The sequence below is a fragment of the Microdochium trichocladiopsis genome (assembly GCF_020744255.1).
Source record: "Microdochium trichocladiopsis strain MPI-CAGE-CH-0230 chromosome Unknown B0I36scaffold_2, whole genome shotgun sequence".
Lineage (NCBI taxonomy): Eukaryota > Fungi > Ascomycota > Sordariomycetes > Xylariales > Microdochiaceae > Microdochium > Microdochium trichocladiopsis.
In genome coordinates, this window is record NW_025763545.1 from 1,803,815 (window position 1) to 1,817,573 (window position 13,759).

Genomic DNA, 13,759 nt, shown 5'->3' on the forward strand with positions numbered 1-13,759 from the left:
ATTGCAGGCACGCTTTCGTGCGGGAGCTTGCTGCGGTTTTTTCTCTCTTGTAGTTCAGCCCTTAAAACTAGGCTGCACTTTTATTTCCCGTCCTTTCGCGCACGGCTGCCGAAAGATAAAAGTCCTATAGTCCTATGAGCTGAGACTAGGCAGCGCTCTAGTGGGAAACCACGACGCATGGTTGGGCAAGGTTCGCCTTGGGGGTTTGTTGGTTCTGTGGAGAGCCGCCGATCTAGAATGCGAGATACGAGGGTTCCGGAATGAAGGTTCCGGAATGAACACCCCAGTTGGCCCGATGTACTCGCCATGGCATGCATGCAGATCGTGTGGAAGCTTCTTCCGGTTTGTTGAAGCAAGGCAGCAGCAGCCAAGCAGGGTTGTTGTCATGGAGCACAAGTGTTTAAAGCGGTGCCTGGGCCGAGGTGGATACAAGGGTTGACAGGCTATGTTATAAACGTTGGACGACTCGGCTGTTCGAGAGCTTGGCCATCGCTATCTGTCCTTGGCGCGCCTGCTGGGTTCTTGTTGTGCTGAAATAAAAGTTGAGTTTCCGGCCTAGCAGTTGCCCTCGTCTGCTTGTATCCACCACCACGCACTCACACACGCACCTTGGCGCCAGCCTGCCTAGTACCTCACTTTGACACCAATTGCCACGATGTTGATTACCGACAAGGCAGCGGCAGATGTGACCTGCTCGTTGTTACAGACAATCTTGTTGCTCGGTGTCTTGGCACTCTCCACGGCCGTCGATGCACACCCGGGGCCCGCCGGCGCCGACCTGGCCCGGCAGCTCCACCACCAGGTCCGGACCGGCACCGGCCCCGGGCCTGGGCCCGGCCACGGCGGCCAGATTTGCAAAGCATACCCGGACTCCGACAACAACAACGACCACCACCACCAACAACATCCCGCGCCGCAGCCGGGCGGCAGTCCATCAGTCTGGCCTCCGGCCTTGACCTGGGCCGCGCTCAACGCCACCTCTGGCGGGCGTCTCATTCGGCCAACTCCGCCGGGAGTTGTCTGCCACCCCAGCGCCCCGGGCTTTCCCACTGCCACTAACAGCGACCCGCAGCAGTCGTGTGCTGACGTCGCGGCGCAGTGGACGACCATGGAATTCCACAGAGCCAGCCCGGTATCCCCCATGTGGAACCAGTACGCCAACGACACCTGCCTTCCGGACCCCGGCGCCCCGTGCAGCGCGGCCGGGTATCCCGCGTACGTGCTGGACGCGGACTCGGCCGACGTGGTCAAGCTGGGCGTGGACTTTGGTACGTAGTCTCTTTTTTGGCTCCCTGACTTTTTCGTGGAATGGGATGTGTGGCTGACCGATCTTTGCCTTGTGACAAGCACGCACCCACAACATCCGCCTCAATGTCAAGAGCACCGGCCACGACTACCAGGGCCGGTCGACCCAGCCCGGGTCGCTGTCCATCTGGATCCACCGCCTTCAGGGCTACACGACGCAGCTGGACGCGAAGAAGGGCTTCAAGCCCCGGGGCTGCCACTCGGCGATCCCCGGCGCCTCCGTGACGGCCCTGGGCGGCACGCAGATGGGCATGCTGTACGAGGGGCTCGACAGGCTCGGGTACGCCGTGGTCGGGGGCGGCAGCCGCGGTGTCGGCCTCGGGGGCTACATCACCGGCGGCGGGCACTCGATCCTCGCGCCGCGCTTCGGCATGGCGGCGGACCAGGTGCTCGAGATGGAGGTCGTGACTGCTGCCGGGCAGGTCGTCGTCGCCAACGAGTGTCAGAATCAGGACCTGTTCTGGGCCATGCGTGGTGTAAGTCCCTGCTCTCATCAACCCCTTTTTCTGTCTGTCCTTCACATCGGGTGCCTTGAGTGTTTTATTTCTTTTCTTGTCCTCTTCTTCTTCTTCTTCTGTTTTCTTCCCCGTCTTCCCTACAATCATAATCTCCTGAAAACTGAAATCTTGTACTCCTTGCGCTTTCCGACCTGTAGGGCGGCGGCTCAACCTTTGGCATCATGACATCCGTCACAATGACAGCCCACCCCACCCCGAAAATCGTGAGCTACGATGCGTTCTTCGGCACCCTGGACGTCACCTCGCCCCGAGTCCCCGACATGTTTGGCTACATCCTCTCGCAGTTCCCGGCGCTCGACAGCAAGGGGATTGCCGGGTACGCGAGCTTCAGTCCGGCACTGAACTACAGCATCCCCGGCAGCTCGTCGTCGTCGTCGTCGTCGTCGGGGGTGAACACGGAAGTTCTCGTCGCAGGCGGCAGCCTCATCTTCATCCTCGTCGGCGAGCAAGACCCGGCAGCGATGAGCGCCATCATGGACCCGATCCTAAACCACCTGATCGCCTCCTCAAACTCGCCGAGCAACACTTCCGACCCGGAATTCCCCAGCGGCCTCTTCAGCCCGGCCCCGCCGACAGTAAAAGCCTACGACTCGTTCTACTCGTGGTTCCGCGCCGGCCACGACGACCCTTCCCCCGCGGGCGGCAACATGTTTGTCGGCTCGCACCTGCTCGACGCAAAGGCCCTGGGCGACCGGGCGAGGCTGTCCGAGGCGTACAGGACGTTCGCATCGACCGGCGGCACGGGATACCTTGTGATCGGTAAGGGGGGCAGGAACGCAAAGCCTCGCGGAGGAGGGAACGCGGTCAACCCGTCTTTCCGCAGAGCCGTGTCGCATTCTAGTGAGCTCCCCCCATATCTTTCCTTTTGTTTTTTGTTTTCTCTTCATTTCCCGTCTCCGGAGCCAAGATGACCAACCAGGTATAATCACCACACCTTTACAGCCAATGGTATCGACTTTGAGCCTCTAAACCCAGCGGCCAGGGCACAGGCTTTGGTTGATCTCAACAAAAAGCTACAGCCCTTGCGGGACCTGGCGCCCGACATGGGATCCTATGTCAACGAGGTACGTGATGAACTTCACCACCAACAAAATGACACGTCCTTGGGGGAGAAACGCAGTGGCAGAGGGCGTCCCGAGCGCGCACTCCGAGCTAACACGAGCACAAATGCACAAAACACCACAGAACAACCCGGCCGAGCCAGACTGGCAACATAGCTTCTGGGGAGAAAACTATGCCCGGCTGCTAAGCATCAAGCGCCGACTTGACCCGCACGATGTCTTCTGGTGCCATCCATGTGTCGGCAACGACCGCTGGGAGGAGCGAGGATACAGACTTTGCCGCAAGGGCTCTGCTTGAACATGTCTCCTACATCGAAGAACGAAATTGTAGAACCTGTCTTTGTGACACAGCATGGCGGTACGCGTGACTCTCGTCACGGTGCAATCTTGTAATTCTTCTGCTTCTGCCCACGGGTATAATGTCCTAATCCCAATGCTCTCGGCGTTCCCATCTCAAGGTGTTCGGCAACCCGGCGCCAGTCTGCATTGGGGCTGGTGTGCACCCTCCTGAACAGCCTCGCCGCAAGAATGGCACAGCCTTCTCATCTTGGTCGAACGCAAGCTGCTGCTCCCGAATAATTCTCTGATTCGTCTCTACTCGGGACAAGCTCCACCACTCAACCCATTGAGTCACCGGTACAATGACATGCTGCCGGCAGACTGAACATGGCACGTCACCCAGATTGTCGTTTTCTTCACCTTGCTCCACAATGCGACGCAGTAGAGGCGGAAGGTGGGCCGGTGCATTGGGCGGGAGGTATGAGGGGAGCTCTCGTATCTGCGCAGTTCGGGAGCATGCCTTTAAGGAGAGCTCCAGCAAAGAGTGGACGCGGCTCTCTTTGGTGCTCAAGAGTTTTTCGTTTCCGTCACTGTATGCTGCATCAGGCTGCTCAACTTCCAATACTACACCAGACAGCTTGCCCACATCTTGGCCAAGATCTGCCAACGGCAACCGGAAGGCGGAAGTGATCACACCACGGCTGTCACAATATTGGACAGGTGACCTCCCTGCCAAGCTGGCGTGCCACCCCGAGAGCTCAGCCGCGCAGAGTGGTTTAGCTGGCAGCTGATCGCTCGTTGAGCTGTCAGTGCGCTTGGGCGTTGACAGCCAAACTCTCGTGGCATGCCCACCATCATAGATGGTCTGGAGGACCGCATCCTCGGACCCATCGTCGGTCCAACTACCGTGCCCAACTTGATCCTGCATTTGTTCCGCAGGTCGGTGGAAGGGGTTTGGATGTATCGTCAGGTCGACAAGTTTACTTGGAAATTTGAGCAGATCCAGAAGCTCCACTGGTAAGCACCGAAGTCGGTTCAGGGACAGGTTGAGACTTTGCAGGTTTCGTAAAGTGCCTATACAGGCTGGAAGTTCCGTGATTTTTGTCCTGCGCAAGCTGAGGACCGTGAGAAACTCGAGGTTGAAGATAGCCCCGGGGGCTTTCCGCAATGGATTGTTTGCAAGATATAGTCGTAACGAAGGGTCCTTGTGTTCGAAAGGGACACCCTCTGTGACGAATGGGATGTATGAGACTTCGGACAGTCGGCTGACCGTGCTGTTGGACACGGTTTCCAGGCCAAGACCACTGCCATGTGTCAGCGGATATAAGGAAACCAAGGTGTTGACAGGACTATTGGTCCGCTTTGAAGAATTGGGGTACATACGATAAGTCAACGTCCTCAATCCCTTGTTCGACGACTGTCTCAATCTTCTCTCTGACGAGCTCTTCTGTTTCGGAAAGTTGACTTGTAGCGATCGGGCGTCTCAGTTGAGGAAGCCTCGGCTCCGCGGGCGCAAGCTCGAATACGGATTCGCCCATGTCTAGATCGGCCGAGTCGTCGCTGCCCATCCACACTCCACTGTCCATTTGCCTCTCTAGTGTTCTCTTGCCACCCCTGGACTGGTTCCGCGTATCTTCGCCAAGTGCTGGGTCCGACGAGGCGAGCTGCTGCTGAAACCACGAACCGACATAGCGTTTCTTCTTGTGCCTGCCTTGGGTGTAGTTGTCCACGTGCGGATCATCGTCGCTCGAGAAGACGGCCGGATCACTCGAATTGTTGAACAACGGAGGTGGGGGGTTGAGGAGATTGCGCGCGCGTTTTCTGGTGTTTGCGAATGTCTCAGTTCCTGCGTCCCAGGACACGCCGGGCATCCGGGGGAGCGTCGGCTCGTCTGCCATGGTCGTTTCGAGTCCGCGGGGCGAATGCTGCAAGAGGACAGTTGACCTTGGCGTGTCTGGAATCACCGAGAGCAGAAGGAACCGCAGGCGAGCGCCGGAGACTATGCCTGAGACAAGTAAGCGAATACTTGTGTTCCAAGGCCGAGCGGGGGAACAGGATGCAGCGGCACAAGAAGTCGAAGCTTGGGGTCTCGAACGCGTGGAAGAGCAAGACACGCGCCGGTGCCGCTAGTAAACATCGGGCAGACAGGGGAAGGTGCGGAGCTTGCAGAAATGGACAGCGGGTGTGGCCCTGTCAGGCCCGCGTCATCGGCCCCACCTGCCGTATGTAGGAGGAATTTCCAGTTCAGGGTCCACAAGCTAGGCTGAAGGTCAACCAGGCAGCTCCTTTAAAACTTGCCTGCTCGAGTGTGTTGTGCAAACCAGATCCTCGGGTCGATTGTGCTTCATGAGCGTGAAGTCCTAGGCGAAGAGCTCTGGTCATCGGTTTCGGGAGAATTCCCGCTCTGAACTCGGGTCGTGTGACGCAGTTCTCTGATAGTCGAAGTCACTGCAGGCACATCATAGAGCGGAACGGGACTGTCTGATGAGAGCACGTGTGTAGATGCTGATTGTCTCATGTCTGAAGGTCCGCGTTGCGAGGGTAGTTTCGTGCTGGCGTGCGATCCAAATGCAGAACCTGATGATATGCCGAGTTCTGAATCTCCTCTTTCCCCTGGTCCCTTGCTCTCAGTCCCAGTCCAGGTCGTCGTCATCAGCCACCAAGTTGTGTCTTAAATTGCCGCTTTTTATGCCCTTTCCAGACATCAGCGCCTCCTCCTTGGCGTCCTCGGCATCTCTTTTCCTCTTGACCACGCGCATGTCCTTCTCGCCCACAGCACCTATCTCGACGAGTAAGTCGTCGATCTGAAGCATACCAACTCTTACACCACCCATCTGTACCAGCGTGACAATCTGTTTGACAATGTCACCATTCTTGTACACAAGAATGGTCGGGCAGTTGCGGTCGGGATAGCCCTCTATGGCCTTGTCTGCAGGGATCTCGCAGAATTTGACGTCTCCGTATTCCTTCGCCGCCTGCTTCCAGAGCTCCGACAATACTCTAGACTCAACATTGCTGCCCATGGGCGACGTCAAGTTGACGAGGACGGGTCCCTTGCTGGACGCCTCTGTGACTTCGCGCGAGTAGTCTGGTTTTGAGATTGGATAGACAGCCCCGTGTTTCGCCTTTTTCGTCAACGCGTCGAGTTCTCGCATGCGCTTCTGTCGGTATTGTTCCAAGAAGGCCTCGTCCTCGTCGTCCTCTAGCTCATCCAGCTCGTCGAGGTCTTTGCCTTCCAACCGGTTCTCGTGCGCAAGTCTCCGACCTTCAAGAATGGCCTCTTCAATCATCGGCGTCGGCGACGGGGGCTTTTCGGGGATCACTCCATGCTTGCGCAGGATTTCGTTCCTGTGGTTGCGCCAGTGGTCAGCTCAAGGCTCGGGGGTGCGAACTGGGGGAGAGAGGTGTCTTGTCACACTCACCACTCGGTGTCAGCGTTGGGGTCGTCGATAGGGACAGCTATCCGCTGTTCTGTTGGAGCTGCCATGGCTGGATTCCAATGGAAGGCCGACCCGAGCTTTCGCCAGCGTGGAATGCAATGCGGACTTTCGGCGGCAGGTCAAAGGTGCCAGAACTTCGCGGCACACCAGGGGATGCAGTTATGGTCACGAGGAACCACGGCGATTCCTGAAGAAGGCGGACGGTCGTGATGCAGGCAGCAGGATGCAGCTCCGATCAGTGTGCTACACGCGGGTTTCACTCTCCGATCCCCCTCCGCATCGCGCCTCCAAGAAACGAGGTGCCTACGACCCCACCAAGCCTCGGCGATTACGGATAAGAAGACTGCCTGGGGACCGTGGACATGTGTATCGTCAATTCAATGTCACCCATTGCATCAGACCGCAGCCTCGGCCTGATGATTTTGCAAGTCTTCAGAGTTGTGAAACAAAGAATCCCCTTGGGCTCCACGAGGCACCGAGGTGGCGCATCGAAGTCTTTGGCCCTCCGTGCATCAATCTGCGATGCGCAACGTGCATATTCTTTACACAGTCTGCTGGGCTAGACCGAACCAGACCACCAACGATTTCAATTGTGGAACATCGTGGAACTAGAATCTGGAATAGCCTGGATGAATCATTCGGCAGCATGTGCAGATTTCCCAGCACCGAGAGTCTGTGGCAAGGCGTGTAGAGTCATCGTTGTAGGCCCGGCGTCTTGCCACCTTGGACCTGACAGAGCAGCCGTGGTTCGACATGCGATGCTCTGAGTGGCCAGGATGGCTGCGAGCGGTGGATCCCTTTTACAAGGCCTTGCCCCGTTCAGGCTGGCGCTGGACCGCTGGCACAAGCAGCCGAAGCCCTAGCCCTGGGGAGAGAGAGAGGGAGGCAAAAAGCAGAGAAAATCAGTGTGCACGACCTGGTCCGTGCACCCTCCCCTGCGAGAGCACCTGGGTGGAGGGCCAGCTTCACCAAAAACAATGCACCCTCGCTTTTTTTCCACTACCCGCTCTCGCTTCCCTCTCCCCCCATTCCGGCCATCGATAATCTGCCATTTCAACGCCATCCAGATTTCGACACTCGACACCTGCATCACCCGTCACACACCCAGAGTAATCTCGGAAATCAGACAAGATGGTAAGTCGCAGTACTCATCGTCTTCCGCTCGGTCGCGCCCCCCGCACGCCAGTCGTCAAATCCCGCCGAACTTGAACAACGCAAAACGCCACCCTCGTGCCTCTCCTGGCATCAGCAACTCATACATCGACAACAAAGGCAACGACATCCCTTGAAGAAGGTGATCCTGCGACGACACAAACGAATCTTGAGGAGGCCTTGCCGTCCTCGAATTGAGTAACGAAGTTCCTGGGTTCCGATATATACCACTTTACCGGGGACACACCAGCGACACATCTCGATCGTACTTTCGTATACTGTTCAGTTTGGACGACGATCGGATCGTGCGGGACGGCTTGAACTTGAGAGCGTAGCATATGACCGTGCTCATCGAACGAAGTGCTGACGGATCGCTCATAGGTTTTGGCCGTTGATCTCCTCAACCCCAGCCCGGCTGCTGAGGCCAAGAAGCACAAGCTCAAGGTAAATTTTCCTCTTGACCCCTCACGCCTCGTGACAGCTTCGACTAACACGTTGCAGACCCTGGTCCCTGCTCCCCGGTCTTTCTTCATGGATGTCAAGTGCCCCGGCTGCTTCACCATCACCACCGTCTTCTCGCACGCCCAGACCGTCGTCATCTGCCAGGGATGCACCACCGTTCTCTGCCAACCCACCGGTGGTAAGGCCAGACTCACTGAGGGCTGCTCCTTCCGGAGAAAGTAGACGTATCGTCTTCTACTTTTCTTCGTCATTTTGGGCATCTCGGTCACGACATTATGGTACTTTAACGGACATCTGCAACGCACTCTCGGTGGCATGGGCGCATAGAAGGAAAATGGATCTTGGTGTCTGACAAGACACGTTCGACATTTCACGACAGCCTACGTTTCTCCCGGCATCTGCAGATAGACGACGGATACCAGAAAGATCCTCAATACAAAAAAGGGGCGTTTGGGGTCCTGATATCTTGCATCATCGTTTCCACGAATCAAAAATCTTGTTTCTCGTTATCCCTTCCCGCCACTACGGACCATGGACGACACGACAGGAGCGGCTTTGTTTCTGTTTGGGCATGGGTGGACAGCTGAAATGGCTCTTTCACATGAGCATCTACAGGCTTGGCCGTAGGTGTGAGGACGTGGGACGCTGATTGAGGATCGCTACATACCCCGCTGCAGTGGTTGGTGGTTCTCACTGTGCTATATGCGAATTCTAAAACAGTTCCACGAACACCCGAATCTCGCTGTGAATATGTGCTGCATACGTAACCAGGTGCATTCGTGGCTGACGATGTTCCAACACGACCCCAGTTTACTGGTACTTGCATGTCTTCTAACGAAACCAACATGATACAGTGCACTGCCTTGTTATGATGCTGCGCCTGATCGCTCAGCGAGCAGCTCAAACCCTCGAGTCCATGGATGTCCCAAAGGCTCTGCTGGGAGTGAAGCTCCGTAGGTCCTGCTCGTGTCAATGTGCTTAGGCCTACGGTCTGCCAATCGTGAAGTGGAATGGGTTTCCCCGCACAAAGATGGCACAGAATGGTGACGCAAACTCTATTAGCACGAAACAGCCAAGTGCGCAGAGCCTAATTTGCTGGTCTTACCTGCGCGCCATGACTCGAGGTCTAACCAGCTTCTGCCTGCACCCTAGACGATGTTCTTGAAGCGTGTACAGGAGCACGGCGAGACGTCCTCTGCCTTTTCCCAGTACTGTGAATGTTTCGTTCATCTCGATCGGTGCCGTATGATTTGCTTCTTTTCGCTCTGGGCCTGTGCTGCGCAGCTCATGTAGGCATGTGCATGCACGGAGTCATTGTGAATCATATCCACGGATGCTTGTTGCCTGCTGAGGAGGAGGCCACACGTGACCACTGTGCAAGTCTCCGTGCCTCCGGGCGTTGCTCAATTGACTGTTTGACGGGATGCCACAGTTTCAAGGCCGCCGACGGGCCTCCAGACTTTTCCCCGGGAGGGGACGTCTGCTGAAGATCTGGGGCATTTGATTCGTTGGCGAAGCTGGACCCTCTGCGCGAAAGGGTCCGGGCTGGGGCCTACTCGACTGGAGCACAATCTCCTGGCACCTTCCCCAGCCGACAGAATAAAAGCACTCAACGCGCTGGCACCGCGTCGCAGCGCGTGTCTGCGCCCCACTTGAGCACGCCAATCGACCCGTCTCAGAGTCTTCGCTCCCCTGCCCTGCCAGCGGCCGCCGCGAGGGCTTTTTTGTGCCAGCCAGCCCATTCATTGTCTTGCACAACCATCGTCATTGCATCCAGTTCCCAGCCTCGCTGCCCATCCATCACCTCGCCGCCCTCGTCCATTTGTACAATCTCCCCTCCATCTGCATCTGTCTTCTTCTATGCGTTCATAGCCAAACAGGCATTGCCATCCCTGCTTTTCCGCCCGTGCACACCCCAGACAAAGACCCCTCCGTCCCCATCATCGTCATCCATCTCACTTGGAGCCTCTGCTGCCCAATCCAGAGCCAGCTTACTGAGCTGTTCGCCACGACCCGCGAATCCCTTTCTCAGCACATCGCGCGAATCGTTCAGCTCATCAACTCTTGAACGGCTGCTGGTACCCGTGGACCGCTCGTGGCTGCAGCATCTTGGCTTCTCCGCATCACCCAGCTGCGCGACAAACATTCCAAAGGACGGACAATGGCAGCCCCTCGAACGAAGCGGCAGTTCGCCGGTGCTGCCAGCGACCCCGCGCAGCGTCAGATCACCGCCTTCTTCAACTCATCCGCCACGTCATCTGCATCGTCGACTTCGCATGTCGCCCATTCTGTCGCTCAATCAAACTCGCCCGCCTTGCCCGCATCGGTCCAATCCAACCTCATCTCGGTCGGCATGCGCGTGCGCAAGTCTGTGCCCGAGGGCTACAAGACGGGCACATACAGCGCCTTCTCGCTCTGGGACGACGCCAACACCACCGCCTCCTCCTCATTCTCCACAAAGAAGCAGAACGACTTCACCGGAGACTACACGGCCGCCAGCTCACCAGAGCGCAACCGGTCACGGGCAAACGCCTTTTCTACCCCACGCGAGCTGATGCCGTTCTGCGGCATCCACAGGGTCGGCGGGCTCGACGTCCAACCCGGCTGGGGCAGCAGCAGCTCGCACCCTCAATCTCACGACAGCCCCCTGGACGACTTTGACGACCTCCCCGGCCTGACGAGTAGCCAGGAGTCCGCCGTCAACACCGACTCGTGGGCCGCCGCCGCCACCAACGACATTGCCGAGACCAACAATGCCCGCAAGCGCTTCTTCGTGGACGAGGAGGACGGAGTCAGCAGCAGCAGCAGCACAAGCACGAGGAGCCTGGCGCCCATGGGCTGGGACAACGGGCGTCGTGTCATCGCAGTGCCCAAGAAGATGCGCTCGCGAGGCAAGCCGGCGCTGGCGGGTACACCTGAGCTAGCCGCTTCTTTCTTCGCTGGTCATCGCGCGTCCAAGCTCGACCAGGAGAATGTCATGGTCATGGACACCGATTTCGAAGAGGCCGACTTCCTCGACCAGCAGAAGAGCTGGGAGGTGGCCATGAGCGATGCGTGATGGATTTGCGTGTGTGTGAAAGAGAGACAGAGCGGAGACCCGGGACGGCTGACGACAGAGGATTGGAGCTCCAACACTAGGCGGATTTGTCTGTTGTTGTATGATGAAGACACCTTGGGTTTTGACAAGGGGTACGTGTTTTGAGATGATACCACGGGACGGATTTGAGAGGATCGCGCGTTTCTGTTTTTGGCAAATGGAACGATCTCACAAATTTAGAGGTCGCAAGGCGCATGGCATTTTCCTCGGGCGTTGTAGGAGCGTTTGTTTTAGATCTAGCACAGTCACTTTTTCTCTTTCTGGAATCAATGTGGTTCTTGATAACAAAACCTGGTCCCATTTGCGGTGCTACGACATTAGGGTATCCTCAGCGCTGAACGCCAGCCAACCAACCACATGGCAAATATATCGCGAATGTTCTGTGAAATATACACAGCACCACCATCATTTGGAGGCTCGTCAGACGACGCCACAGGCTGGTTGCTCGGCTCGAGTACAGACAACTCCTGATTTGGTCAGGAAACACGGGACAGATGCCAGAAGATCTCGCAGTGATGAGCCTCAAGACACGGATGGCAGCAGCAGTAGTAGCGGCGGCACCACGCCGCGAAGTCTCATGAATGCTACAAGGAGCCAAAGGGGTCCCGGAACTCGAGCAGGTCTCGCTGGCCATAAAACTCACCCGCCACTGTCAGGATCATGTTCAACGTGGCACGAACGTTCATCTGTGCCGCATTAACGGCAGAGTCTTGTTGCTCCCCATGAGGCTCGTCATCATGTGACGAAGGCTCTACGCTCTGTGGCTCCGGCTCGACAACAACGGCGGCATCGTCGTCGTCGTCGTCGTCAAGCTGTGCCAAAAGACGCGCCTTCATATCTTCCAGGCCAGAATGGTCCTTTGGCGGTTCCACATTGTCGTCGGAAATCTCACCATCATCCAGATCCATTGGCGCATCGTCGTCTTGGTTCTCATCTGTGTTTGCGGTTTGTGGTCTGGGGTCGGCGGTGCCATTTGGACCAGATTTCGAGTCAGCGGTGACTCCGAGGCTGGCTTCATCGGGACCAGCGGTTTCGGATCCAGTGTCATCCTCAAAGAGCTCGTCCACATCGACATCGCCATCGTTCTCGTCATCGCTGCCACCGACGCCATACTCCTCCTGCAGCACTTGCGCCTCCGCAAGACCGATCATGAGTAGCACGGCACGTTTTCCCAACTCACGAATCCAGCCGATCTCCTGGTAATCCAGCTCACCTCTGTCGGGCAGCCGAGCGAGCAGTGCCCAGATCCACGTGCTTGTGCGTGCTCGCAGCTCGACGCGTTTCCTGAGAAACTTGCCGCCCAGTATGATGCGCAACAAGCGGATGATGCTGTCCTTGTGCATGGCCGCGATCTGTACCGGCATTGGATCCGTCCCTCGGAGCCGTCCCGACCATTGTGGGAAGGCCGACGATGACCCGTTGAATCCGTCGACATCTGTGGGGTGCGTTCGTGGCAGGGCAGCGACGGCACTATCTGGTGGTTGTCGCTGGACGATTTCACGGAGCGATAAGTACCTCTGCGTCAGAGACGTAAAGTAAGCTTGCCTTATCTCGTCCACACTGCTGTTGTGAGGGCGGCGTTGTCCGCTGTCACCGCTCCAGTTTGAGCTGTCGTCAACATCCTCAAGGCCTTTGCCGGCCTCGTCGTCGTTCTCTTGGCTCCCGTAGGAGTCATCTTCTTCGTCCTCAGATCCGGGAGTCCCCGTGTAGTCATCAGGGTAGGCAATGTATGCCCCGTCGTGGTAATAGCCCCTAAAGTCTCCCGTGCCATCATTGTAGATGTCTCGATCGACATCCTGTGTCGTGCTCGCAAGTGAGGCTGACGGTGGTGGCTGTGGTCCTGCTCGTTTGGCGACGATGACGTGCGGGATGCCGGACGCTTCCTGTCTGTACTCACCGAATCAGTTCACGGGTCTAGCTGGAGCCACAAGAGCGAGGCCGCTGGAAAGAGGTGATTGGTTCAGCATTCGAGGAAGCAAGCAAAGAGGCAGGAGAATCTGTAAGGGCAATAGAGGGAGGGCTGCTTACCGAACAAGTCGCAGATAGGCCAGAGCCTCTGTATCGTCCTCGCAGTCCAGGTCGCTGTCGGCAGCAGGCGCAGTGGTGCCTATCTCGTCGAGGCTGCCGAAAGCATTGCGCTGGCCGTAGGTCTGGTCGACGGCCGCGTGGGAGTTCTTGCCGCTGCGCTGGGTACTGTTGTGGAAGTTGCGGCGCTTTCTGGCAGAGGTTGTCGCCTGCTCGTCTGCTGGTCGCTTGGAGCTCATGGCGTGGACTCCTTCTTGACAGGCGAGTGCGGTGCTTGGGAGAATGACGACGGGGGCATTAAATAATCCGGCGCCGCTGTCGCGACCGACGCGATGCGGCAGTCGCAGGTGCCTGGCCTGTGACCTGGAAATTTAAAGTGGGTCGACTCTGGCCCTCAAAAGACTCCTACTCAGGCAAGTT

At 57.4% G+C, this 13,759-nt stretch overlaps 6 protein-coding genes across 6 annotated transcripts; 3 read left to right on the forward strand and 3 right to left on the reverse strand.

Annotated features, from left to right (window-relative positions):
• Positions 1 to 655: 655 nt before the first annotated feature.
• On the forward strand, positions 656 to 3,182 carry B0I36DRAFT_372016 (uncharacterized protein; the record flags this gene model as incomplete). The annotated part of the gene is made up of 6 exons (XM_046160070.1): positions 656 to 802; positions 920 to 1,268; positions 1,348 to 1,781; positions 1,961 to 2,663; positions 2,766 to 2,887; positions 3,009 to 3,182. The coding sequence occupies 6 exons, from the start codon at positions 656 to 658 to the stop codon at positions 3,180 to 3,182; spliced, it is 1,929 nt and encodes a 642-aa protein (XP_046016735.1).
• A 1,262-nt stretch (positions 3,183 to 4,444) lies between these two features.
• B0I36DRAFT_314441 (uncharacterized protein) lies at positions 4,445 to 5,128 on the reverse strand. Its single transcript, XM_046152762.1, has one exon. It carries the CDS (start codon positions 5,059 to 5,061, stop codon positions 4,513 to 4,515), a length of 549 nt encoding a protein of 182 aa, XP_046016736.1. The 5' UTR covers positions 5,062 to 5,128; the 3' UTR covers positions 4,445 to 4,512.
• A 463-nt stretch (positions 5,129 to 5,591) lies between these two features.
• Positions 5,592 to 6,807, reverse strand: B0I36DRAFT_68596 (Phosducin family protein). Its single transcript, XM_046163210.1, has 2 exons — positions 6,586 to 6,807; positions 5,592 to 6,511 (listed from the first exon to the last, which is right to left on the reverse strand). Exons 1-2 carry the CDS (start codon positions 6,648 to 6,650, stop codon positions 5,791 to 5,793), a joined length of 786 nt encoding a protein of 261 aa, XP_046016737.1. The 5' UTR covers positions 6,651 to 6,807; the 3' UTR covers positions 5,592 to 5,790.
• A 779-nt stretch (positions 6,808 to 7,586) lies between these two features.
• B0I36DRAFT_314447 (ribosomal protein S27-domain-containing protein) lies at positions 7,587 to 8,530 on the forward strand. Its single transcript, XM_046152763.1, has 3 exons — positions 7,587 to 7,737; positions 8,137 to 8,199; positions 8,257 to 8,530. The coding sequence occupies exons 1-3, from the start codon at positions 7,735 to 7,737 to the stop codon at positions 8,437 to 8,439; spliced, it is 249 nt and encodes an 82-aa protein (XP_046016738.1). The 5' UTR covers positions 7,587 to 7,734; the 3' UTR covers positions 8,440 to 8,530.
• A 1,354-nt stretch (positions 8,531 to 9,884) lies between these two features.
• B0I36DRAFT_314449 (ribonucleotide reductase inhibitor-domain-containing protein) lies at positions 9,885 to 11,604 on the forward strand. Its single transcript, XM_046152764.1, has one exon. It carries the CDS (start codon positions 10,379 to 10,381, stop codon positions 11,273 to 11,275), a length of 897 nt encoding a protein of 298 aa, XP_046016739.1. The 5' UTR covers positions 9,885 to 10,378; the 3' UTR covers positions 11,276 to 11,604.
• B0I36DRAFT_314451 (uncharacterized protein) lies at positions 11,605 to 13,603 on the reverse strand. The gene is made up of 2 exons (XM_046152765.1): positions 13,343 to 13,603; positions 11,605 to 13,201 (listed from the first exon to the last, which is right to left on the reverse strand). Exons 1-2 carry the CDS (start codon positions 13,576 to 13,578, stop codon positions 11,899 to 11,901), a joined length of 1,539 nt encoding a protein of 512 aa, XP_046016740.1. The 5' UTR covers positions 13,579 to 13,603; the 3' UTR covers positions 11,605 to 11,898.
• Positions 13,604 to 13,759: the final 156 nt, after the last annotated feature.